Raw genomic sequence first — 27,985 nt, 5'->3', positions numbered from 1 at the left:
CGGGTAAGTTTAATATTGAAAATTTTCTTTTCTTCAATGCTCCTATATTGGTAACCAGGAACTGCTACACTCTTGCAATATAAATTTGAAAAATGATCAGCCAGGGCATTGCTAACATCATTTGCTTTAGTCACATACTGACCGTTCACTTTCAACACTGGAGGTGGATTTGGGGTAAATTTGCCGGCAATCTTCTTTATTTTCCTCCATACAGAAGAAGGTGGTGTTCTACTGTTAATGGAGGAAACAAAAGACACCCATGACTGGCGCCTAGCTTCTTTCAGGGCAAGACGGAATTGTGCTCTACATTTCTTGTATATAATTAAATTCTCATCAGTACGGTGTCTACAGCAATCGTCTTAGGGATCTTCTTGTGGCTCTATGCAGGGCAGTTAGTTCTGAAGACCACCAAGGGACTGGTCATCGTTTGAATAACCCTGTTGTTTTGGGAATTGAATTAACTCCTGCTGTATGGAGAGTTCCATTCAGTAAATCTATGGCATCATCAATATTTTCAACCTGTTCTGCATCCCCCTCAATTTCGCTTACTTTCCTGTAGACATACAATTATGGAGGAATGTTCATGAATTAGGAGCTTAAGTTCTTCAGATTTGGCCCTTAAACCCTGACAATTCCATTGCAAAATGGAGGAAAAAACTATGGTTTATTTCTTGGAAGAACTTTTGGATGAAGTCTTCCCATTAGTAATTTTTGACTTAACACTATTTCCCGGTGGTTTTATTAGAGAGGGTCTTGATAAATTGGGTTTTATGTTTATTATTTTCATCTTCTCCTCTTGATCAAATTGTTGAGGGGGATGGTGAACCTCAACGTGAATTTCTGATTTATTTAAATTGTCTTCTGGTTGATCATAAACATCAACAGACAAAACATCATATCTATTTGATGTCATAACTCTAATATTTCTCATGGAAGAGGGTGAGAGAGATGGAGGTCTCTCTCTTTTACGATTAATAAGTTGTGAGTTACCAGGTTTTTGTAGCTTCTTCACTACAGGTACACCTGATAACTAGGTTTCAGGTGGAATCTCCATTAAATCAGGCAAGGATATGGCCTGGGAGAGGTTAGTACTATCCTTTGTAATAGGGGACAAAGGTTTGATAGTGGTGGGCAATGTATTTTTGTTGATAGTCAATGATAAATCTTTAGGAGGAGATATTCTTGTCTTATTATGCAGCACTTTATCAATAGATGGGGAACTCATTTTTCGAGATCTACCTACAGTAGTAGGTGGGTGAGATGATTCCCTAGGAACTTTTTCTCCTGTTTTTAATGTCTTTGCATAGGTATTAGATTTACTTAATAATCTCTTGGCATGCCCCACACTTACATGTTCAATAATTGATTTATTGAGGGCAGTCTCTTCTAACTTATAAAACTGGCAGCTCCTATCATTAGATTTATGATTAGAGTTGCAGTTTAAGCACCTTGCCTCAAGTGTACATTCTCCATGGTAAATATTGGAGCAAGTATTACACATTTATCATTCTTACAAACTTTGGAAGGATGCCCAAATTTAAAGCAATTATAACATTGCAGTGGCTTCTGCTTAAAAGGTTGAACTCTAATCCTTTCGTTTTCTATGTCTATGTGGAGAGGTACATCAGCATCCTGGAAAGTAAGAACAATCATTGATGTTCCAGGTACTTTATGTACTTTCCACACTGATAGTGGACACATAGCCAATATCTCCTCTTTGGTAAATTCATATAGATCCCTATTGAAAACCACTCCCCGTCCATAGCTAAAGTTTAGATGGGATTTGATGTCCAATTTCATATCATCATTTAATGTCTTCAAATTGGACAATATAACAGACTGTGTGTATGACTTGGCCTTTATCAAGTAACTTTTCTTACCGAATCGAGATATATCTCCAGGTGCGATCGTTCCTACCTTCCTCTGAAGAAATTTGCAGATCAAGAAGCCACATTGGTGGTTTTGGCTTTCTTTGGGATGGCATATCTACCTCTATATCTTTATCAACCCAGTCTGCTGGTCTGTAGACATCCAGATCTTTAGGTGCCCCATCACACAGAGCACCTTTAATACTCATATTACCTACTTTAATATTAACAATATTACGGCTTGCATTAAATGCTTCCTCATGATAATTAAATGATAACGAAGAATCCCAATTATCATCTTGAAGTTTCATTCTAATTTCTTTTATTAATCCATAACTCTCAAATATTTTATGTAGCACATCATAATTAGCTTCTAATGGGATTTGGGTAACGTGCAGGACATTCAGTTTTCCTGTGTTGCCCAAATTACCCTTTTTTCGAGTGTTCAAAGAATAGTCCTCCTTAGGTTCCTTCGTCGTCAACGGAACTTCCTTTAAATGAATTGACAGAGGTCGTCAACAGTGCCGGGGGCGAGTCAGCATATCCAGGGGAGGGGGGGTCGTTGTCACAAGAATCCATAAGAAAAAAGAAAAGAGAAGTGTGATATTTTAAACAGTTTGATTCACCTGCTTGAGAACATTAAGGCATCACATGTTGGGAAGGAAATTTGCACTCTCCACAACCAGCACAATGAGAGTATACTTCCAAGATGGTCCACTCCATACCCTACCCGAAGGATAGCATCAAAACAGATATAGAGGCACAGGTGTAAGCTGAACCCGCCTGTTAGGACTGAGGCCAAGAAACTATGGAATCCTCCTCCCCATATCTGTAATGACGGGCTTCCGGCCAAAAGCCGAGAGTCCTACCCCAAGCATTGGATCCCCCTGGATTCCGAAGACCCAACACTTGAGAATAGTTCTGCCAAAAAGGTCCAAACATTCTTAGGCATGGCTGAGATCATCCAATACTCTCATATATAGCTTTGAGCACAAACACCTCCCAACCGTGACACCTTTCCCATTCGTAAAAGCAGGCAGCAATACCGGAGTAGAAACATCCGCCCAAGTGGCAATTACAGATGTAGAAACATCCATGACATAGAAAAAAAACAAAAAAAAAACATACATATATACGTAAATATATACACATATACATATGGGAAATTTTACTCATAGGGTTGGGACAGCAACATGAAAGAAAGTTTATAATATTAGGAGAAGGTTGAAGTAATAGAAAGAGGAAGAAAAAGTTGAGAAAGAGAGAAATTTAGATTCAAACTGGGGGAGCAATTTTCCCAAGTTCGAGAGCCCTCTTGCCTGTCACCGAAGTTTCAGCACGGGAATAGAATGCCGTGCTGACTTCATCAAGGCATTCTCTCATTAGAGGGCCACAGTCGGAGAACCCCACAAAGTCAGGACTTTGATGACTACAAGAAGATCCAAAGACCATTCGGAACCCACTATTTGAGTTCCTCTGCTCAGATTGTTGGCGAGCACATTCCTCTTATTGGGAATAAAGTGAGGTGATAGAGAGACCAAGTGGACTTCAGCCCATCTCAGTATCTCTCCTGCTAGAAGGGATAGGGACTGCGAAAAAGTAACTCCTTGTTTGTTGATGTAAGCCATTACTGTGGTGTTGTCGCTCATCACCATCACTGAGTGACCCGTCAGGAACTGATGGAACTTTTGAAGGGCCAGGTACACGGCCTTTATCTCCAAGAGATTTATGTGAAGGTACTTTTCGAACTATGACCAAAGGCTTGAAGTAATGTGGTGCAGCAAGTGAGCCACTCACCCATCAAGTCCGGTGAAAGGACGAAAAGATCGACACCCTTCAGCAGATTCTCATCTGCCATCCACCATCCGAGGTCCATCTGTTCCTCTGGTCCCATGGGGATCAACGTGTCTGGGGAATCGAAAGCCTGGTTCTAATTGGACTTCTAGTCGCCATTGGAGGGATTGTATCCTGAGACGACCATTGGGAACTAGGCGGGCCAGGGATGATAGGTGCCTGAGGAGACATAGCCACCTCTGGACTGAGAGTTCTTCTTGTCTGAGAAAAGGTTGTGACCCTGTCATTTGATGGGAAGGCTTTGAGGAGGTTGGTGTTTATAATCATGTCCCGGTATACCAGTCTTTGAGTGGGAAGCAAGGATGATTTCTGGAGGTTTACCATGATTCCTAGATCACGGCAAAGCCTCGGAAGTTTGTCTCGGTGGTGAAGAAGGGCTGCCACCGAGTCTGCTAGGATCAGCCTGTCATCCAGATAACGTAGGAGACAGATGCCGAGCCTGGGGGCCCAAGATGACAAGAGGGCGAACACTCTAGTGAAGAACTGAGGTTCTGTGGAAAGACTGAAGCACAGCACCTTGAACTGGTATATCTTGTTATCCAGATTGAATCTTAAATACTTCCTTGAAGACGGATGGATTGGGATCTGGAAGTATGCGTCCTTTAGATCCAGTGTACACATGAAGTCCAGTGGTCTTACCGCTTGTCTGACCATGTCTGCCGTCTCTATGCTGAATGAGGTCTGTTTGACAAAGCTATTCAGAGCTGGAAGGTTGATGATTGGTCTTCAGCCTCTAGAAGCCTTTTCCAAAAGAAAGAATCGACTGAAGAAGCCTGGAGAGTCGATGATGACCTCCTGTAGAGCGCCCTTCTCCAACATTGCAATATATAATGGTTTGTGTCAAAGAAAGCTTGATGGTTTGTGTGTATGAAAAAAATATTAAAATTTTTTGTAAGGATTATTTATATCCCTGTAGTGCTCCCCCCCCCCTCCCCAACCAAAAAAAAAATGCCTTAATCCATTATTATTTCTTTTAACAGGTACTGATAGCAGCCCCTACCTCCAGTAGAGAGAGAAGTTTAGGCAATTCTTCTAAGTATATAGGAAAGATGAAGTTGCTTTCTATTCATATTATCTTTCCTGTTAACTGGAAGTATTTTACTTTGTTGTTAGACTGAATAACACAAAAACGAGTGGTTTTTATTTCAGATAAGTAATAAACAGTTCGTGGAGGGGATGTAAATAAAGGCATTATAAGGCCGTTGTCTATTGCTAGTGTTTGGCAGTCAATGCCGTAAAGTTGATGACTATTTTGTTTCGGTGTGCGAAGTATAACGAGGAAGAATCTCGTTATATGAGGTTGTGTCATAAACATTAATAGTTCACAGGAGCTATTGAAATGGCATATCTGGTTGTTGGCCCAGGAAGTGAATTCAGATATTAGGAGGAGAGGGACTGTGTTCTAGTCTAGTCTGGTCGTTCCAGAATTATCAAAACCCCTTCCAAGAATGAGAGATGTAGACACTATTGTTGTTGGTCAGGAAAGTTTCGATGACAACGAAACCTTATCACGGTGCAGGTTTACAATTGGAGATTTTCTAGACATTGCTATCATAAGCCCACAGAGATCTGCACAGCGTCGTATGCAGCCATACTATTCAGAAGCTAAGAATTTTCAAGTAACTTTGCAGCCAAATGGTAGACTGGATATTGATAGGGACAGTATTACTTTAGGGAAAACTATTGCAGTACAGTATTTTCAGTTTTATATTTCCTTTCTAGATGGTTGATTTGATATTGTTTAGGGAACCCATAAGTGTGTCCAGCATGTGAATAGTTCTTTTTTTTTTGGTATTCAAAATTTGTTCATCTTGTTATTGTGAGGCTGGAGTGTAAAGGGGTACTAAGTTTTCCTTTAATTGCTTACTGGAATTTGACAAAACAATGTTAATTTAATCCTAACAGTTTTTTATATCCTTTTCAAATAAATATTTTTCTTGTTTTTATGAAGACATTTCATTCCAATTCCCTTCACCATTTTGTCCCCTTCTCAGCCACTGTTTTTTTTTCTTAGTATCATAAATTTTTCTCCCATACTGTGTCATGTTATCAGTACAAACAGTTTGTCCCTTTCACCTAATGTTCTGACACTTTACCTAAGTTTGAAGCTATCTTACCTAAAGAAGATAGAGCTATTCATGTATACTGCTCATTTTCCCAGAAATGAATCGGCTGTCATGCCACACATTTATTCAGCGAGCTCAAGGCAAGGGAAGATAAGCGGGAAGTAAGGTTTTTGCTGGGTCCCCTTGCCCAGTATAAAATCAAGGGGTGATGCCCAGTACCCAGTTCATCCTTGATTGTTTGCTTTTAACCCAGATTTTTGGGTATTCCACCGTCGTATATTTTTGTGTAGTGAACGTTGGAGTGTGATCGGAATTCGGCCACTAGGAAGTTCGGGTGCTACCTCTGGCCACAGTCCGCAAACCAATACAACATTATCTGGACTTTGGCCCGAAGGGCTTCGCTGATCCCATTGCAAAGGAGTTCACTGGCACTGGATTCTTGGTCAGTGGAGGGAGAGATAAAATGAATGGGATGCGATACCCTAAACAAACCACAGAGACTGTCCAAAGTTTGGCCCAAGGCTGCATCCACCTGATCCAGCAACTTTGTAGGCATCACCCCACTGGTGGACAAGCTAGGGGATCGCCTATCCTAGCGCTGGCGCCCACGGCCGCCACTTCACGGTTGTTTCCCTCCACGGGAGGACTTGGTGTCTTTCTGGTCCTTGGCAGGAAAGGGCTTCTTAGACACCACTTTTTCCTTCGCTGCCATTTTGCTGTTCGGTGATTTAGGTTAGATGGTTTTTGGAGGAGCTGGTGGTCTATAGGGCCAGGATGTCAGGGCCCTATGGAGGAGGGAGTCTTGGTGAGACTTCGAAACCCTTCAGAGAGGAGTTCCGGAGCTTTGTAATTTCGACATTAGGGACCTGTTGATGGAATCTCTCAGCCCCCGCATCCCTACGTTTCAAGACGGTGTTGGCCCACAAGTTCACCACTTGGTGGGCCAGAAACTCAATGGTATAGGTACCTGAGAGAAGGAAGGTCTCCATAGCCTTCCTGGTACTTTCTTTGGAAAAATCCTCAGTCTGTACCAGGATTCACACAGATCCCAACCAAAGATCCCCCCATGAAGTAGCCTGCATAGCATACTTCTCCACCTTCTCTTGGTTTAGGATTTCTGAGGCCGAGAATGCAATCTGATGACTGGAAAACCTCTCTCGGGAGACCCCTTTCATCAACTCCTCAAGGGAGCGGTGGAGAGGAAAAGTCAAGCGGGGCTCATCGAGAAATTCATAATAATTGCTCTGCTGGACACTTGGAGATGGGACTGACACAGAGAATTCAGCAAGTTGGGAGGCGATCTTACGCCGGGCACACTTCAGCCCCGGAGCTCAGGGCAAAGCCGCACTGGACTTCGGAGGTTTCTAAGTGCCTAAGACATGGTCCAGGACCGTGTCTTTGCCCTCTTGAGGAGCTATCTCTGGGTCTGACAACCCATTAAGGGCCCTCATCGAAGACTGCCAAAAGGCATGTTCTGACTATGGTCGTCGTCTGATGTTAGGCTGGCAGCGTGGTCATCTTCATCCACCGCCGAGATCTCATCTCGGGGTGGGTCAAGGTGGGTATTCAGCTGTCCTGGCCCCCTCTGTGGGTCTCGGAATTGTAGATGAAGATTTTGAGACTGTTTTGGAGTCTTTTGACTCCCTCTTGGGAGGGAAAAAAGTCTCCAAAACTGAAGGTCTAGGTGGAATGACCTTCTGGCAGATATTAGTAGCAAGAGGGCTAGGAACCTCTATGGGCTTCAAAGCTGTGACAATGCGCTCTCGTAGAGCTTCTTCCGTATGAGATGGTGGGGGAGAGTTCCATGCGAGTGCCTCTCGAATGGGGTGACAAGGCAGCAAGAGGTGGAGGAGAAGATGAAACCGGGGGGCCAACCTCCACCCTTGAAGCTCTGACTAGAGTCAGCTTGACATTTGATGAAGTAGCAACATCTTTTACTCCTCTCTTCTTCTTCAGTCTGCAGATACAGTAGACTCCCTAAGGGAAACCCCGGGAGCTTCCGCAGGATGAGAAGACAGCATACCAGGCCCGAAGACCTGTGATACGGCCCTGACTAAGGCTCCGAACCACGGCTGTTTGCTGATGGAGGCACTGTCCGAAAGATCCCCTGAAGGGTTTGAGGCTGAAGGGTCTCTCCGAGGAGTCTTTATCTCCGAAGAGGAAGACTTCGGAAGCGTTGATGTTGGTTCCTTCCTTGAGGCCAGCAGCTTTGGGATCTTAAAAGACCTGTGGCATGCTCCATGACTCCTTTCCCAGTAGTTGCACTGTTATGCGTTTGCGGAGAGGGGAATAGGGCGATGGTGAACGGTGAGAAGGCGCCTTGCCCTTCCTTGAAGAGAGAGAACCAAAGTTTTTAGAGGAGGAGACCTGGAAAGGATCTTACCCTTACGCGATTCTGGCTATTGAGAGGTCAACGATGGTTGGCGGTTCTCACGTTGCTGATGGCTGCTACTCACCTTTTCAGGCAAATGCTGAGCGGTCGATGACTGCTGACATGTTGGCAAACGTTGAAGCGTCAGCGAATGCTGACAAATCACTGCACGCTGGTGCATTGGAGAGCGCTGAGGTACAATCAAAGGCGGACGCGTTTCCGAACACTGGAACGATAAAGGCTGTTGAATCGCTGGCGAATACTGCCGTACTGCCGAACGCTGGTTGGCTGTTGACCTTGCTGGTGTGATGGGGAGCGTTGACACGTGGAAAAATGCAGAGGAAAAAGCAAATTATTTCTAGATTTATTTCTTACAATTTTTATTGTTTAGATTGTATTTGTACAATGCATTATTTCAAATATTTTTTGTACTGTTTATTTTGTTTATATCCAGTCCATCACTAAAAATTCTTCTTTCTATTACAGAGTGATGGCGACCTGCACCCAGCAAGGATAATATGCTAGAAATTTCTTAGGTGAAGATTGTCCAAAAAAAAAACAGGTTCACTTGGATAAATTATCTGAATTAAAGAAATTTGTGGAACCTATTAAAGATAGGCGATGAGAGCGATTATGACTCCCCTCTGCTTTTTATGCCCTTCTAATTTCAATCCAGTTGTCATGTAAGGTATCAGAGCTTAAATTAGAAAAAAACACTGAGTATCCTGCCAACGACAGGGCACTGAAGAGGAATTTGAAAGTGCTAAGTTTGACCTCGCTGATGGTGTTGACTGTTTAATTACACCAAACGGTTTAAATTCTGTTCACAGTTCTTTGGTCTGCAGCCCTGTTGAAAGCTGTATACAGATCCATCTACATTGTATAATCTATTATATGTTTTTTTGTATATGGAACCCATATGAGTGTCCAAAATGTAAATGGTTTATTTTTTCTCAAAGCATTCTTTAGTCTAGTTAGTGTAGGACTGAAGTGAAGAGGGATACTAGTTTTTTTCTTGCAATAGAAATTTTCATATTGATGTATTTAACCTTCTTTTTTCTATTTTTTGTAACAAACTGGTTTTTTTAATCCATTTTTCTTTACACCTCCTCCCAGAAGGTGTTTACATTACAGCCTTTTATTAAGCAATATTATTTTTTTCTTCTCCTAATTTTGCAATGTTCAAATAACTTGAAATATAGTAAAGAAACCTCCTACCTCGAAAGCATGCTACCGCTATTTATATAGGACTCCATGCATGCCAGTAATAAGTGAGACAGCGTACCTCTAGAATAACATTAAGCAACTACAGTTCTAGCTGGGTCCCCTTGCCCAGTATAAAATCAAAGGGTGGTGCCCAGTTCATCCTTGATTGTTTACTTTTTGCCTAGATTTCTGGGTATTCCACCATTTTATCTTTTCGTGTAGTGAACGTTGGAGTGTGGTCAGCATTCGGACACTAGGCAGTCTGCGTGCTACATCTGACCACAGTCCGCAAACCATTACAGTGCTTAAAAGTGTTGATGCAAAATCGCAGGGTCAACCACAGCCATCCAACAAGAGAGCAGACGATGAACCGACGATCGACGAGTTTGACCAGCCGTAGAAAAGAAGTGAGGAGAAAGCTGCTTTGGTGAACAGCAGGGTTGATGTGTGAGCAATCAAAGCATACGCGACGCTGAAAAAACCGTAGGATCAAGCTACTGAGAAACGTGAACAACGGGCCGGCGAGTCAGCGACGGTGAACTTGGGTTCGACGAGTCAGAGAAGAACCGACAGGAGAGGAACGGCGAGTAGGCGATTGACGAGCTGTAGGGTGACGAGCAGCAGGTCTATAAGTAGAGGCCTAACAGGTAGGTGAATGCTAAGCAGGAGCCTGACGAGCAGGCAATCGATGAGCTGTAGGAGGATCCCAACGCTGGGCAGGGGATCAATGAGCTGGCGATTTATGAGATGCAGGCTGACGAGTAGCAGGAACAGGAGCCTGATGAGCAGGCAAATGCTGAACAGGAGGCAAATGCTGAGTAGATGATTGAAAAAGAGATGGTCAGCAAGAACGCGATTGACAAAAAGATGGTCACCAAGCAGGCAATTGACAAACAGATGGTCACCAAGCAGGCGATTGATGAACAGATGGTTGGCGAACATGCGATTGATGAACAGATGGTCGGCGGACAGCTGAATGCTGCTTTGAAGAACGAATGTGTTCTTTGGAAGGACGAACATCCTCAGAAAGGGATTGTGAACAAATTCTTTAAGGAGAAATGCAAACCGGAGTTCGTTGGTGAGCAGACGAGTCAGTAGAAGCAGGCGAGTGTTGGGAATCAACAGAGGCAGGATGAGAAGGTTCCTCCAAAGAGGAGAGCTGCGGAGGATGAAGAGCCAAAGAGGAGCCTCTTTGCCGCAGGCACAGAGGCACCACTAAGGCGCAGTGGCGGATGAGCACAGCAGGGTCTACGTCCACAGTGTTGATGTCTCTCACAAGTAAGAGTATTAGCAAGTCTATGAGTGTCCCTTCTCGCGAACGAGAAAAGGGAACACTCGGAGGAGAGACCTACCTTTGACTTTGCTCCACCCCCGTAGGATGTTTGTCAGAGGGAGAAGCGCAGTCCTCGGCAGCGGCATAAGAAGGAGAAGACAAAGTAAGAGCAGCGTCTACTGGCAGGGCAGCAGATGAGACCTCCAACACCACCATGTTGATCAAGGTTAAGGTCTTACGCTGTCGAACGCTGCAGCTCAGTCCCCCGATGAAGCAGCTGCAGCAGGGCCTCCTTGGAGGGAGGCCCGAGGAAACCCAGAGACGGCCAAACCTGTAATAAAGGAGAAACACACACAGTATTCTTTGGGGAGAGAGCCGGGACCACCTCACTAGGGGAATCAGCACTGTCTCTCGAGGACCGAGGTTGTCCAGGGGTTAAATGGCCTACGCTACTACTCAATAGTTCCCCGGAGGAAACCGTTCAAGCAGGAGCTTCGGAGGAATGTAGGGAACCGTAAGAAGCCTTGGTTTTTTCTGCTGCAAAAGAACCTTTGAAGGAGAACAATCACTCTTGGCCTTCTTCTTCCGCCGATGTCCATACCTTTCCTACTGGGAGGCAGACCACTCCCGGCATTCAACACACTTATTAGACTCATCACAACGTTGGCCCTGGGACATCGGGCAAAGGTGGTGAGGATCAGTGTCCTCCGCCGACATGAAGGTACCGCAGGTGCGGCCTTCAGGACCAGGGCAGGTACGCATGGCCGCAGGAAGGACGCAGACACACACACACCCACACTGGAAAGAAAAAGCAAAAAGTACAGATTAATGGCAGTACAAAACAATGGTGAGGAGGAAGAGTGGCAACAACCATTCTCCTTCTAAGCCAAAAGCAAAGTGAAGCACAGTCACAGGTATGTGAGTGAGAGGCGTAGCTAGCTACCCACTATCCCCCGTTAACTAGCGGGATAGGTAGTTAACCCTCGCTGAATTCTAATGGCTCGTCCTTTCAGCTTGGCCGAAAGTAACACCCTTATAAATAGCATTGGTTTGTATTCCAGTTACGGAACAATTAGCTTAAATTTAGTCATCTACTTTGTGAAAACCCATTCATTATTTATTAGCAAACAAATGCAATTCTCTACTGGACTGCACTACAGATGAGGTCCAAGTGTTGGAGTAGAACAATCATTTCATTAATAATAAGTTTTGCACTAAAATGTATTTACAATAATTGTTATTGTTAAATCTGAAATGTAAATATAACAAGCACTGCTTTATTACTGCTTAGTGAAATAAGTCCCAATATATCAACTCCTATTGGATGCTTGTTCAATCACTATTAGGCAATGAGTTCTGTAGGCTCACCTACTTTCTCCAGTGACATCAACAAAGGCTCTTTGTAGTGACCTTTTGGCCTAAACGGCATTATTTGTGCCTCTGGCTTTTTATTTGCCCTCTTTGGTCTCTTTCCAAATAGCTATATAAATTCTTCAACTTCACCTTGCTCTAAGTTTTAGCTGTTATTAAGAGAAAATTCTCTGGGCAAACCAAAACATTCTAGAATTGTGATTCTGTTTTTCTTAAACCAAACTAGAATAATGACGACACTGTACTGTACGCCATATCAATAATACAGCAAAATGATTTTTACCCATACGAGTTACTTTTCTAACTAAAAATGTTGCATAATAAAATGAAAATAAACAGAATACAGTATAATAAACAGAATACAGTATAATCTACCTATGGTACTTAGTTAAAGTAGATCCTTTTCCTAAAAATAAAAATAAAAAACAAACATGGGAGCCTTATTAAAATTAAAGACAATAAACTGGTTTTGTTAATGAGGTTTACTGCTTGCTTCCTATCCAATGACTAAATGCATTATAAACTCGATGAGGGTGACTTTACGCTACAGTTTAAGTATGGGTTTCCATACAGCATACCAGTCATTTCATAAATAGACTGCATACTTTAAAATACAAAATGCACCATTCCTTTCACCATTTAGTGAGAGCAATTGTTAGATATCAGCATCACCACACATTACAGTAGTAACTAGTACTGTATGTGTGTACACAACAATGAGCGAAAAGGACTAATTATCATAATAGGGAAATCAAAGTTAATGGAGACTGGATGGAAAGCAAATGGAAAAGTACAATCAGAAAACTGTCCATGTGGTTATTAAAGGAAAGGTGGTGGGGTGAATTCTGTACTGTGTACAAATGATGTCACTTGAGGTGCGCTTGAAAGAAACCTACGTGGAGTAGGAGATTTTAGATGCCCAAAACATATAGCAAGAGCAGATGAGGAAGACCGAAGTATTAAGAACCCTGTTATGATAGATGGGCAGGTTTTTAAAGAGGTGTGGCATTTTAGTTACGGTTCTATGAAAACACAATGGACTATGAATTAAGATTTGAAAACCCATTAAGTAATACTTAGGAAGGGTAACTAAGGTCCCTGCAACTCTTTACAGCAGAAATGGGGTTTACTAAGAAAATGGAAGAGATATTCTAATATAGCTTGACCTTAGTGTATTACGATTCATGGCTGGAGTTTTACGGCAAGCGTATGTAGCAACAAGGAGTAAATGGTTTGGACACATGATGAGAAAGATTGAGCTGATAGGAGTTCAGGAAGACCGTACTATAGGATAGGAGAGAATGGAAAAAAGAAATTTCCTGTCTAACCCTGTAAAGGGAAGAGCCAACATAAAGTTTGTGCTTGTTTCAACGAAGAGATTTTTAATTGAAATTAAACCAGTAAATGATATTTTCTAGAGGTTAAATGGTGACACAGCTGAATACCAAAAGAAAACATTCTATTTGCATCACAGCAAACTGAACCACTCGTACCAAATCAACTAAGCATTTCTTACCTGACTTGTTTATCTGGGTAATTTTCCGGTATGACAATGTTGTATCGTAACATGTAATTGCCCTCAACTACTTTCAACACCACTGAGGAAGTTTTCTGACGTAATTTGAGTTCATCTGAACCTATGATCAGTTTATTTTTTATTGCAGAGATTTCTCCCGAACAGCAGCACAAAGGGTTTTCATCGATAAACTTTCGGACAAATCTCAAAACGTTCAGCACCTGTAAACAGACGTCTCAAAATTAGTTTCTTTGTCGCTTTTACAAACTTTCCTCTTGCAATGTTGATGTCACTTCAGAGACTAATTTTCCCAGCAATAAAATGACCGAAAATAAAATCTAAACCTTACCATTAATTCATAGAGAAAACAGCTTGTTCTTTCAAAATAAAACAATGACAATATCTAATATGTATTATAGAAATTACTGACAAGTAAGGTTATTGCAACAGATAAATTTCCATCAAAATGGCATTTCATGGCTTTGCTCTGAAAATACATTCTGATAAATTGAAAGTCGCCTTATCACTAAGGAATAACATCTACATAAGACGAGATAAAAAAAAAATTGTGCAAATGCATCTGAACAGAAACTGACTATTACTGTAATCATAATTGTTATTTCTATCATAATTCAAATTAAGAGTATTGCAACAGTATACACTCAGACCTTACAAGTCTCAGCTTTGCTATGTGCAAATTTTATCATTTGCAAGAAGGCTTTGGAATTCCATAAAGTAAATATCAATTGGTATTTATCCACAATTAGATAACACCCAATACAGATTGACTTTACAATTAAAGACAAAAAGCCATTGCAGTATTACACAAAGGCTTGAAGATTCACTTGTACAATATAGGGGTACATTCACATGGCCTTTTTAACCACAGAGGCCATCACGCGTTTCACGCTGTAATTGTTCACACAAAACATTTTGACCTCAGTGGCTACCGTGAGGTAATGCCTTTTTTTATATTTACCTTTTTTGTGGCATCTAAAACCAGAATGGTGGTGAAAGAAATAGCTTGCTTTTGGCTGTTGAATCACAGACTGAACTGGTACAAACAGTGCCAAAGACAGCATTGGATACATCTAAGGACAATCTTGCTACGTGGCGTATTGGAAACCAATTATGAGTGAACTACTCCTTAAGCTAACATTGAACAATCAAGTGCAATGTGGAAAATCCCCTGTTTGAACCAGGCTTAACAGTATCAGTCTCCACTTATTCTACTGTGCTGAATTTGCTCTTGTATTACTCATTGTTTTTATGTCTTTCCAGTTGAAGTGCAATTATAATCATATAATCATGAATGCACTTTAACTGAAAACACAAAAAAGGATTGACCTATAGAAGACCAAATAGTACATATCCCACATGTACTCAGTTAAATAACAGGGGAGAATAGGTTGAAGCTGATACTATTATATAGATGAATCTTCAACCCCTTGTGTAATTATTGGTTTTTTGTCTTTTCCATTTGGTGTTACACAACTGTGAATTCTTTCATGTATTTGTTTTTATTTAATTCTAAATACTATTACTTTTGTCTTTTATCTCAAGGTTAAGATACAAAAGATTTTTAAAGTAATGTATAAGGAGATAGGTGGTCTCGAAGTATCATTAAGGGTGTATCCATTATCTGTTTTCTAAGCCTCATAAATGGTTAGATCTGACTGTATACAATAGAATGGCTAATCAATTTTAAAACATAATGGTTTATTTGCATAGCTTAGCAAACTTGCCAAAATGATTCCTACTACTGTAATAATAATGTACCAATACAGTTCATCCACTTGTCAGCGATCATTACATAGTTTGCTGAGCTCAGACTTGACTGACCTACTGCCATTTGCTTTCCTGGCTTGGTTCTTACAAAGGTGGTATCCACAAATGTTTGTAAAACAGAGTTGTCTTAAAATAACAAAGACAGAAAGTATGGGCAAATGGTTTTTACCAGAAGCAGTATGAAAATATTTTCATAGCTCAACTTAACACTCTCTTACCTGTGGTTTACCCAAATATTTCTCTGCTTCCTCTTCACAAAGTTTTGTCAGGCCATCTAGCAATTTGTCAGAAATGTGGCGACTCTTAAGTTCAACAAGAACTCTGGTCTTGGGGTAGTCTGGGTCAAATTGGAAACAAACAACCATCTGCTTGTACTTTGTTCTCCTATAGGAATAAAAACATTAAATACACTCTTAGTAAAAAGTAAAATGGCATGTATAATCAAGCTGATTTGCAGACTTCAACTCCCAAGACCATTTCAACATCTAATCATCAAATTTAAAAGAATTACATTTAATTCAAGGTAAGTGCTGGACAGTATTCACTAATTTGTGCTGAGACAATAACTAAATACTTTATTACTATTTAAATACTATTCAAAATGAAAAACGAGATCCTTACTGTATATTGACTCGGACCATAGCAGGGACACACGTTTCAACTGTGCTGTCAGCAATGACTTTTGGAACACACTGCCTTAACTCAGCCAATTCGGTTTCTAAAATTCCCATTGTTAAGAAAGCCTTGCTGCAAAAAAAAGAAAAAAAAAAGAAAAACTACCATAATGTCTACTGAATATTCTAAGTTACAATACTGGCCTCCATCTAAATATGGTATTACTGTACTGAAAAATATCACAAAAAATGTATCCTGTCAAAAGTTTGTTGTAAATTTACTCGATAATGAAAAATACAATCTAAAATTCTATCCTATTTCAAATGATATACACTACTTAATCATAGTAAATAATGTGCACATAAACTTACTTGTACATACAAACCCTAATAACAAAAAACCTCATAAAATTTGGCTATAGCTTGAAAAATCATCAATCAAAAGATGTAAACATACAAATGTGGTTTAGTCAACTGTCACATTAGTTGTTGATATGCCAAATTCAAATCTTATTCCCTAACATATGACAAATTCGTAGATAATTTGTATTTTTCCTAATAATACAAACCTTAGCTATTTATTTAGGAGTATTACTTTCTGTGAAGCTGAAATGAAGAGCCATTAAAATTTAGCGAGGGTTAACTACACATAACACTAGTTAGCAGGGGGTAGGGGGGGAAGAGGGGTACCTTGTTACTGCTCACACTCACACACAGGTAATTTAGCTCACTTTGCTTGGAGGTAGGACTTCAAGGGGGATAGGGCTGGCGGCGAAGTTTGTATAAATAGCTAAGGTTTGTATCGTTAGGTAAAATACAAATTATCTACGAATTTGTTCTTTGTTCCATAACTGGACTACAAACCTATGCTATTCATTTAGGGGTGACTCATCAATTAGGAAGGGTGGACGTCCCTGCCAATCTGGCTTTTGGCTTTACCCGGGGGCTCCTTATCTGAGTATGTTAGTACTCAAAATAAGGAGTCCCTGCGCCTCGCTAACCTTGCTACACAAGGTTCCCAGCCTACGCAAGCAGTGTGTTGAGATATTTAGAAGTGTGACTGTCTAGGTAAATTTATTACGAGTCTTTTTGTAGGAAAACTGTTGTAACCAAGACTTTCCCAACACCAACTCGACAGGGTATGGGGATACAAAAGTATTAGCTTAATATTAGGTACATAAGGGAGCATGGTTTACCTGCAGTGGATTAAGGTCAGCTTTCTTTTTTTTTTTTTTTTTTTTTTTTTTTTTTTTTTTTTTGAACATCTTCTGGCAAAACGTCTTAATAGCTTTGCTGAAGGTAATCATCTACTCCCTAGTTTGCAATTTGGTTTTCGTAAAGGCCTTGGAGCATGTGATGCCCTTCTTACAATCTCCAATGCTGTACAGAAATCCCTTGATTGTGGTCGGGAAGTTCGTATGATTGGCCTTGATTTTAGTGCTGCCTTTGACCGTGTTAATCATGAGGCCCTTGTTTTCAAACTGAAACAGTTGGGAGTGGGTGGGTTGTTTCTTAGCATTATTATTGATTTTTTAAGTAATAGATCTCAAAGAGTTGTTGTTGATGGGCACCATAGTGATTATAGGAATGTGATATCCGGTGTTCCACAGGGTAGTGTTCTTGGCCCATTACTTTTTATACTATATACACATGACATGTGGTTTGGCCTAGAAAACAAGCTTGTTGCATATGCAGATGATGCTACTCTCTTTGCATCAATTCCATCCCCTGAATGTAGATCTAGGGTTGGTGAATCCCTTAATAGAGATTTAGCTAGAATTAGTGCATGGTGCAAATTATGGGGTATGAAGTTGAATCCTAACAAAACTCAAAGTATGATTGTAAGTAGGTCAAGGACGGTGGTTCCTCAACATCCGGATCTCAGTATTGATAATGTTTCTTTAAATATGTATGAATCTTTCAAAATTTTAGGTGTGATTCTCGACAGTAAATTTACTTTTGAGAAACATATAAGGTCTGTGACTTCTACAATTTCACAAAAAATAGGCTTATTGAGAAAGTCTTTCAGGATTTTCGGTGATCAATCTATTCTGAAGAAGTGTTTTAATTCTTTCATTCTACCTTGTTTTGAGTATTGTTCTCCTGTCTGGTCTTCAGCTGCTGATTCTCATCTTAATTTGTTGGACAGAAACTTAAGGTCTATTAAATTTCTTATTCCTGATCTAGATATTAATCTCTGGCACCGTCGTTCAATTAGTTCATTATGCATGTTGCATAAGATTTTTCACAACTCTGACCATCCTTTACATTCAGATCTCCCTGGACAATTCTATCCTGTTCGTAATACTAGGCAGGCAGTTAATTCTAATAGCCAGGCCTTCTCCATCACGAGGCTCAATACTACGCAGTACTCTAGAAGTTTTATTCCAGCTGTGACCAAGTTGTGGAATGATCTTCCTAATCGGGTGGTTGAATCAGTAGAACTTCAAAAGTTCAAAGTTGGAGCAAATGCTTTTTTGTTGACCAGGCAGACATGAGTCTTTTTATAGTTTATTTATGACATATTTGTTTTTGATGTTGTTGATAGTTTATTATATGACATGTCTGTTTTGACGTTGTTTCTTATTTTAGAATGATTTATTGTTAATTTATTCTCTTCATTTATTTATTTCCTTATTTCCTTTCCTCACTGGGCTATTTTTCCCTGTTGGAGCCCCTGGGCTTATAGCATCTTGCTTTTCCAACAAGGGTTGTAGCTTGGATAGTAATAATAATAATTATGCAGAGAACCCAGGATGCTGCTTTCCCCCAGAGAGGGGAGGATGATTGATTGATTAATTTAAAGTTTTCAGGCATCCTGACATCTGAGGTCATTGATGCCGGTAACATTTAATTTATGTATACAAAAAATAAAAAATAAAATAAAATAAAAAATAAAAGAGTATTCAATTGAAATCATAAAAGTTGGATATCATAAAATTTAAATAGTTTTCAGAAGACCTGCTTCTGAAATAAATCTAAAAATGCCACTTGCATGGTAGGACACATCATTTCCAAGAATCTTGGCAAGGATGAACCTGCCACCCTCACCTCGAGCCTCAAACAAATATCTATTCCTTAAGTTGTTATAATTGGGGCATTCGGTCAACATATGCCTTACTGTTAGAGGTACTAAACAGTCGTCACAATACGGTTCGTGTTGGCCCTTCAGCAGAAACTCGTGTGTCAACCGAGTGTGACCAATACGGAGACGACAAAGAGAAGTCTCCCATTTTCGGGGCATCATATTATACCTCCAAGGAGATGTCATTTGTTACCTCTCGCATTTTATTCCCATCTAGGCTATCCCATTGCTGTTGCCATTTATTGCAAACCAATTTCTTGATGTCAGGTAAGAAATCATTACAGGGAATGGGATACCTTCTTGGCAGCAACTCAGATGCAGCCTCCTTAGCCAGTGAATCTGCCTTCTCATTCCCAGACACATCTACGTGTGCTGGAACCCAACAAAATTGAACTGTTATACCTCTCCGTCCAATAATGAAAAGCCATTCTAAAATCTTTAAAACTAAAGGGTTATTAGAATTAAAAACTTCTATAGCTTGAAGGACACTCCTTGCATCACTAAAAATTGTAAAATTACCCTCCTTCTCCAACGCTATTTTCTCAATAGCGGTTAATATGCCATACAGTTCGGCAGTAAATATGGAAGCGGTCAGAGGAAGTGCACCTCTACAATTAAAACAATTACTATGTACTCCAAATTCAACACCAGCATCAGATTTGGAGCCATCAGTATAGATAGAAGTTGATCCTCTATGTTCTTTAACATGTTCATTAAAAAGAGACCTGGCTTCTAGGTCTGACATATTCTTCTTATCTCCAATAAAATATTTACAAAAAGATATCTCTGGTAACTTCCATGGAGGCGTTGATGATACCTTGAATGGAAGTACCTTATTTCTAATTATATCCAGACTATTTAATAATAGTTTCACCCGAAAGCCATAAGGTTGAGGAGATTTTGGGTGCAACTCAAAGTATGATGCGTGTCTTACAAGGCTTGCAGTCTGAAAGGCTAGAGAGTTAGGGAGTCTTTGCAATCTAAACCAATACCAAATAATGGAAGACATTCGGTAAAGGTCTAGAGGTAACTCTCCAGCATCAACAAGGAGACTTGGGATAGGCGAGGTTTTAAAAGCTCCAGTAGACAATCTAATACCTGCATGATGTATCGAGTCTAATATTTTTAACCGGCTTGGGGTGGCTGAAGAATATAATTCACAACCATAACTAATTTTGGAAAAAATCAAGGCCTTGTATAATTTTAAAATAGTATTGCGGTCTGCCCCCATGATGTATGGGACAATACTTTTAAGATATTCAGAGCTTCAACACATTTAGCTTTTAACGCTTTTAAGTGAGAAACCCATGTAAGCCTACAATCAAATATCAAACCTAAAAATTTACCTTCTCTTGCACATGGTATCCGTTGACCTTTAATGTATATATCCGGGTCTGGATGTACTCCCCGGATACGACAAAAATGGACAATGGTAGTTTTACTTGTCGAGAACCTAAATCCATTCATGTCAGCCCACTGGATAATTTTATCAATAGCGAGTTGGATTTTTCTCTCAACTATTGCCATTCTAGTGCCAGCAAATGATATTGAGAGATCATCCACAAATGATGTTGAGAGAACATCCTGGGGAATGGCTGAGGATATCCCATTAATTGCTAGTGCAAAAAGGGTTACACTCAGCCCACTACCCTGAGGAACTCCTTCTTCCTGGCACTTACTCTCTGATAGAGTATCCCCAACTCTCACTTGAAAAACTCTACGTGAAAGAAATGCCTGAATAAATAGTGGCAGCTCTCTCTCAATCCGATTTCATGAATGGTTTTAAGTATACCATATCTCCATGTGGTATCATATGCCTTTTCAAGGTCAAAAAATACTGTAACATGGTGCTGTTTGGAAGCAAACGCTTCACAAATAGAAGACTCAAGTCGTATCAACACATCAGTCGTTGAGTGCATTTTTCGGAATCCACATTGAATCGATGATAAAATACCTTTCTTTTCAAGGTACCACATCAGCCTTGCATTGACCATCTTCTCCATGATTTTACATAAACAAGATGTCAATGCAATAGGACGCTAGTTTGCTGCTAAAAACTTGTCTTTACCGGGTTTTAAAAAGGCTAAAATAATGGCTAGTTCCCAAACACTTGGGTAACTATGATCATGCCATATTCTATTAATAATGCTTAAAATAAATAGCTTTGTATTAAAATGTACATGTTTAATCATTGCATATGGAATTCCATCGGGTCCAGGGGCTGTATCATTGCAATGAGCAAGTGCGGAATCAAATTCTCTTTCAGTGAAAAGAGAATTATACGACTCTTCCCTTCTTGTTGCAAAATTTAAAATTTTCTTTTCTTCAGTGCTCCTATACTGGTGACCAGGGGCTCCTTCACACTTGCTGGATACATTTGAAAAGTGATTAGCCAGGGCATTGCTAACTTCATTTGCTTCAGTTACATACTGGCCATTCACCTTCAACACTGGTTGTGGGTTGGGGGTGAATTTGCCAGCTATCTTTTTTACTTTCCTCCACACAGAAGATGGTGGTGTTCTACTGTTAATGGAGGAAACAAAAGACATCCATGACTGGCGCCTTGCTTCTTTCATGGCACAACGGAACTGTGCTCTACATTTCTTGTACATAATTAAATTCTCATCAGTTCTGCGTCTACGCAATCGTGTTAGAGATCTTCTTGTGGCTCTGTGGAGTACAGTTAGTTCTGAAGACCACCACGAGACTGGTCGTCGTTTGAATAACCCTGTTGTTTTGGGAATTGAATTGACTCCTGCTGTATGAAGAGTTCCATTCAGTAGGTCTATGGCATCATCAATACTTTCAAACTGTTCTGCTCTCCCTTCGATTTCACTTAGCTCACAAAATTTAACCCAGTCTGCCTTGTCTAGATTCCAACGTGGCGATCTTTGCAAAGGCGGACCCTTGTTGGTGTTTATAATGATTGGTGCATGATCACTAGTATGCCAATCATCTAATGTCCTCCAATCAAAATCAAGAAGGCAGTTAGAGCTTGCAACTGAAAGGTCAATGCATGACAAGGTACCTGTCTGAACATGGAAGCGTGTGGGCTCTCCTGTATTAAGGAGTCCCACATCCTCATTCTCCACAATTGATGAGATAATATTGCCTCTTGTGTTTGCTAAAATATCACCCCATAAAGGATGTCTACCATTCATATCTCCCAGTAAGAGAAATGGTTGATGGAGTTGATGAATGACCTCTGCTAAATCATCATATAAAATATTATCATTTGGGGGCAAGTAGAGAGAGCATATTGTATATTTTCTTCCTATATCAATTTGTACAGCCACTGCCTGCAGTGTTGTACATATAGACATAGGTATTTGGGGAACATCTCGACGAACGTACATGAGACTTCCACCATGGCTCCCTGCTTGATGATTATATGGTGTTCTATAGCTAACATACTCTTGAGGACTAGGAGTGTTAGCATCAAGCATACTTTCCTGTAGACATACAATTATGGGGGAATGTTCATGAATTAGAAGCTTAAGTTCTTCAAATTTCGCCCTTAAACCCTGACAGTTCCATTGCAAAATTGAGGAGAAAACTATGGATTGTTTCGGGAAGACATCTTGGGTGAGGTCTTCCCATTAGCAGTTTTTAATCTAACATTATTACCTGTAGGTTTCTTCAGAGATGGTCTTGTTATGTTGCGTTTTACGTTGGTGTTTTTCTTTGTATCTTTTTTATATATTTGTTGAGGGGGATGGTGGACCTCAACTTGAATTTCTGATTTATTTAAATTGTCTTCTGGTTGATCAGAAACATCAACAGACAAAACATCATATTTATTTGATGTCATAATTCTAGTATTTCTTATGGAAGGGGGTGAGAGAGATGGAGGTCTCTCTCTTTTACGATTAATAGGTTGCGAGTTACCAGGTTTTTGTACCTTCCCCACTACAGGTACACCTGATAACTTGGTGTCAGGTGGAATCTCCATTAAATTAGGCAAGGATATGGCCTGGGAGAGGTTAGTACTATCCTTTGTAATGGGGGACAAAGGTTTGATAGTGGTGGGCAATGTCTTTTTGTTGATACTCAATGATAAATCTTTAGGAGGAGATGTTCTTGTCTTATGCAGCACTTTATCAATAGATGGTGAATTCCTTTTTCGAGAACTACCTACAGTAGTAGGTGGGTGAGATGATTCCCGAGGAATTTTTTCTCCTGTTTTTAATGTCTGCATAAGTATTAGATTTATTTAATAATCTCTTGGCATGCCCCACGCTTACATGTTCAATAATTGATTTATTGAGGGCAGCCTCTTCTAACTTATAAAACTGGCAGCTCCTATCATTAGATTTATGATTAGAGTTGCAGTTTAAGCACCTTGCCTCAAGTGTACAATCCCCATGGTAAATATTGGAGCAAGTATTACAAATTTTTTCATTATTGCAAACTTTGGAAGGATGTCCAAATTTAAAGCAATTATAACATTGCAGTGGCTTCTGCTTAAAAGGTTGAACTCTGATACTTTCGTTTTCTATGTCTATGTGGAGAGGTACATCAGCATCCTGGAAAGTAAGAACAATCATTGATGTTCCAGTTACTTTATGTACTTTCCACACTGATAGAGGACACATAGCCAATATCTCCTCTTCAGTAAATTCATATAGATCCCTATTGAAAACCACTCCCCTTCCATAGCTAAAGTTTAGATGGGGTTTGATGTCCAATTTTGCATCATCATTTACTGTCTTCAAATTGGACAATATTACAGACTGTGTGTATGACTTGGCTTTTATCGAGTAACTTTTCTTCCCGAATCGAGATATATCTCCAGGTGCGATCGTACCTACCTTCCTCTGAAGAAATTTGGATATCTTGAAATAATTTTCTGTACCTCCTACAGATTGAGCAAGAAGCCACATTGGTGGTTTTGGCTTTCTTTGGGATGGCATATCTGCCTCTATATCTTTATCAGCCCAGTCTGCTGGTCTGTAGACATCCAGATCTTTAGGTGCCCCATCACACAGAGCACCCTTAACTCTCATATTACCTACATTAATATCAACAATGTTACAGCTTGCATTAAATGCTTCCTCATGATAATTAAATGATAACGAAGAATCCCAATTATCATCTTGAAGTTTCATTTTAATTTCTTTTATTGATCCGTAACACTCAAATATTTTATGTAGCACATCATAATTAGCTTCTAAAGGGATTTGGGTAACGTGCAGGACATTCAGTTTTCCTGTGTTGCCCAAATTACCCTTTTTCCGAATGTTTAAAGAACAGTCCTTTTTAGTTCCTACGTCGTCAACGGAGTTTTCTTTAAATGAATTGCCAGAGGTCGTCAACAGTGCCGGGGGCGAGTCAGCATATCCAGGGGAGGTGGGGTCATTGTCAAAAGAATCCATCAGAATAAAGAAAAGAGAAGAGTGATTTTTTGAATAGTTTGATTTACCTGCTTGAGAACATTAAGGCATCACATGTTGGGAAGGAAATTTGCACTCTCCACTACCGGCACAGTGAGAGTATACTTCCCAGATGGTCCACTCCATACCCTACCCGAAGGATAGCATCAAAACAGATATAGAGGCACAGGTGTAAGCTGAACCCGCCTGTTAGGAGAGGGGAGGATGAAGAAAGGAATAAGAGCCAGTCAAATCTTTTCATTCACGCAGACTAAAACCGGGTAACAATGCCCTCAACCTTCTGCTACTTGTCCAATAAGGAGCTTGAGGTATACAACCAGCAAGTTGTGCAGCCATCATAGGACCGATAGAGATCGTATCGAGTTCCTGTGGGTCATATCTTGCAGGAGAAAAGTTGTGAAAGTCACCTGGAGCATTCACAACCTTGCTTGTAAAACCTGCGTCACAGAGTAATCTACTTAGAAGGGCCAGGGGCATAGTTATGCCCATGACATCATGATTCGACATGTTGGATGAGGATCTGGATTCAAGGCGTAATTGATGACTCTGTGAATCCAACAGAGATGATGTTTTCGTTATCCTCCTTTTGTCTCTCCCAGTGCTGATGACAAGAGAAAGGACTAAGGTGGGCTGTTGCTATTCTCTTGAGGTAGAGCCTCATAGCTTACAGTAACAGATGGTCTGGATTGTTAGTTACCGAGTGGAGACTTGTGTAGGATCTGTCACTTCTGAAGACTGTCTGGCAACATACTCGGGGATGAAACTGAACGTTGCCTTTCACCCTTCTCATTAATGGGCGATGTCAAAAGAGACACCATGAAGTTCCTTGACTAGTTTGGCCGCTGTTAAAGTGTGTAGGAACACTGTCTTCTAAACTAGGTGAAAATTTGTTGCCAGGTGAAGTGGAACGTAAGGAGGTCTCCTCAGAGACCGGAGAACATGAACCATGTTCGAAGAGGGAGGTCTCAATTCCGACTGGGAAAAGGCAAGTTGTAAGTCCGCATGAGTTAGGAAAGATCTAGCAATGAGGGGATGTCCCTTCATTTCAGTTTGAAAGCGAGGCTCAAGGTTGAGTGATCGTCTTTACCTGTTGAAACTGAAAAGGGGGGTCTTTTCCTCTTGCATATACTTGGGGATTCCGCTATTGCTGGAATAGAGGTATCGAGTGGAGAGATACGCTTTCCCATGACACCAACCACAGAAGATGTTATACTCTGCCTGGTAGACTGATGCTGATGAATTCCTCAGATATCTAGACAAACTCTTCACAACTTATTGCGAAAAGCCTCTGTGAGAGAGGAGGTACTGGGTAGTCTCCAGGCGTACAATCATAGCAAAGCTATAGCTTGTGAGCTTGTGGTAGATGTCAAAGTGAGGTTGTCTGTGACGTGGAGAGGGTTCTCTTAGAGGCTCTATCAGGAGCTGCAGAAGGTTTGGAAACCGTTCTACGTAATGCCATAGCGGAGCTATGAGAGCCCTTGAGAGGCTGACTGATGTTCTAGCCTTTTTGAGTACCCTTCTCCAGACAAATAGGAATGAGACGAAAACGTCGTTGTTGTACCCACCGTTGTTGGCATGCTTCTTGCCAGAGAGCCTCAGGGTCTAGGACTGGGGAGCAGCGGAAGCCTGAGGTTCAGGGACGTTGCGAACAGATCCCTAGTTGGAGAACCCCATATAGTCGGGACTGTCGAATACAAGGTGATCCAAAGACCATTCGGTACACCTTATCTGAGATGCTGTGCATATATTGTCGGCGAACACATTCCTCTAGTCTGGAATGAAGCTGGCTGATAGCGAACGAACTTTGGCCCATCTTAGTTTATTCCGTAACCGAAATACAAACCACGCTATTTAAATAGGGTATTACTTTCGGCGTAGCTGAAATAACGAGCCATTAGATTTTTACCGAGGGTTTACTACCCCCTCGCTACGTACCTAGCTACCGCTCCCCTCTCACACACCGGTGAACTAGTTCACTTTGCTTTTGGCTAGGGTGATGAACAGACGTGTCTGCTCTCATCCTCACGTATTGACAGCCTTAATCTATTTTGCTTTTTCTTTCAGTTGTGTGTTTGGAAGTTGGCCTCTCTCTTTATCATGCGGAAGTGCCCCGGGTTACTAGACCGCCCTTGTGGGACATATATGTCGGCAGTCGAGATGGACCCTCACACCTTGTGTCCGTTCTGCAGGGGCCAACGGTGTGATAAGGATAAAGTTTGTTGTGAGTGCAGGGCGTAGTCTACCTCCCATTGGGAGAGGTTTTCCCGGCGCCGAAAGAAGAAGTCCAAGCGGGATTTTTCTCCTTCAAGGATCTCCTTGAAGAAGGAAATCTCCAAGGACTCTTCTTTCGTTGCCCGAACTTCCTCCGAAGCTCCCACTCGATCGGTCTCTCCCGAGAGGCCGTCAAGTGGTAGCGTAGGCGGTACTTTTGTTGACCGACCTCGAGGTTCGGGAGTGGGAGTTGCCTCCCATAGCGAGGCAGCTCCTCCTCCTCCTCCGGGGGAGGATTTATCTATGAATGTTGCTAATGATGATTTATTGCAGCTTTGGGCTTCCTTGGGGCTTGAGGGTTCGCCCTCCAGGGAGGCCCTGTTTGACCTTATCCAGTTGGGAGCAGATGTCAAACAGTCGCCAGTGATAGCGGAGGTTGACCCTCTGTCTATCGTCGACGTTGTTGTGGCAGAGGCTTCCGGCGAGTTGGGTCAAACCTCTGCCTTGGGTGCTGATGTTGCTGAAGGCTTGGTTCCCCCCTCCGAACATCCTCCGAGGGAGGGGCCAAGTCCAACGGTCTCTCCTGCAGGTGATTCTCCCCCTTGGGGGAGTTCACTAACAGAGACTCCTCTTCGGAGGACTGACGTTGGTGTTCCTGATGCCCCCAGAGGACGTATCCGACGCAAGGCTCGTCTTCCTCTTCGCCGTAGGGGCCTTCCTTCTCCCCACAAGGGAGTTAGGAGGCGCCTTTTCGGCTCCTCGCCTTCGCAGTCCCCCGCAGAGGATCCTCCTCACCGTGCTTTGACCGTTACAGCTGCATCACTGGACCTCTCTGCAGATCGTTCGCGATCTCCTTCGCCTGCCAGACCTGCTGACCTTCCTTCCTCGTTCCTGGCAGCTGACGCGCTGTGGGCGCCCACGTACCCCGTTTTCCAACGGGCACCGGTCCCTTCGGGACAAAAGGGGTTTGCTCACAATGTGGGCAAGTCTCTTAAGTGCCAGGTATCCCCTGCGCGCCCACGCTCTCCTGCGCGCTCGCGCGCAATTGTGCACAAGCGCTCGCCTGTTCCTGATGTTCCTGAGACAACGACCCAGAGACATCCTATGCAAGGGACAACACGCCAGCGAGCTCCTGCTGCAGAGTCGACGCGCCAGCGCTCTCACCGATCTCCTGCGCGCCAGCGCTCACCTGCACGCCAGCGATCTCCTGTACGCCAGCGATCTCCTACTCGCCAGCTGACAGCTGTGCGCCCTGATCCTGTTACGCGCCACGCGCGCCCACGATCTCCTGCGCACCCACGATCTCCAGCTCGTCAGCGCTCTTCACCTGCTCGCCAGCGCGCCATTGCTCGCCTGCGCGCCCTCAATC

At 41.7% G+C, this 27,985-nt stretch overlaps 1 protein-coding gene across 2 annotated transcripts in view; it reads right to left on the bottom strand.

Annotated features, from left to right (window-relative positions):
- LOC137615253 (uncharacterized) overlaps nt 1-27,985 on the bottom strand; it is a 138,235-nt gene that overhangs the window by 56,178 nt on the left and 54,072 nt on the right. For both annotated transcript variants that reach the window (XM_068344974.1, XM_068344975.1), the window contains exons 2-4: nt 15,935-16,060; nt 15,532-15,697; nt 13,526-13,746 (exon numbers count right to left, since the gene is read on the bottom strand). In XM_068344974.1, the coding sequence (XP_068201075.1) occupies nt 13,526-13,746; nt 15,532-15,697; nt 15,935-16,044 (497 nt within the window). In that variant the 5' untranslated portion in view covers nt 16,045-16,060. The remainder of the gene's footprint in view (nt 1-13,525; nt 13,747-15,531; nt 15,698-15,934; nt 16,061-27,985) is intronic.

The sequence above is a fragment of the Palaemon carinicauda genome, chromosome 21 (assembly GCF_036898095.1).
Source record: "Palaemon carinicauda isolate YSFRI2023 chromosome 21, ASM3689809v2, whole genome shotgun sequence".
NCBI classification, from domain to species: domain Eukaryota; kingdom Metazoa; phylum Arthropoda; class Malacostraca; order Decapoda; family Palaemonidae; genus Palaemon; species Palaemon carinicauda.
The sequence above is the reverse complement of the archived record's forward strand: the minus strand, read 5'-3'. Positions and strand labels throughout refer to the sequence as shown.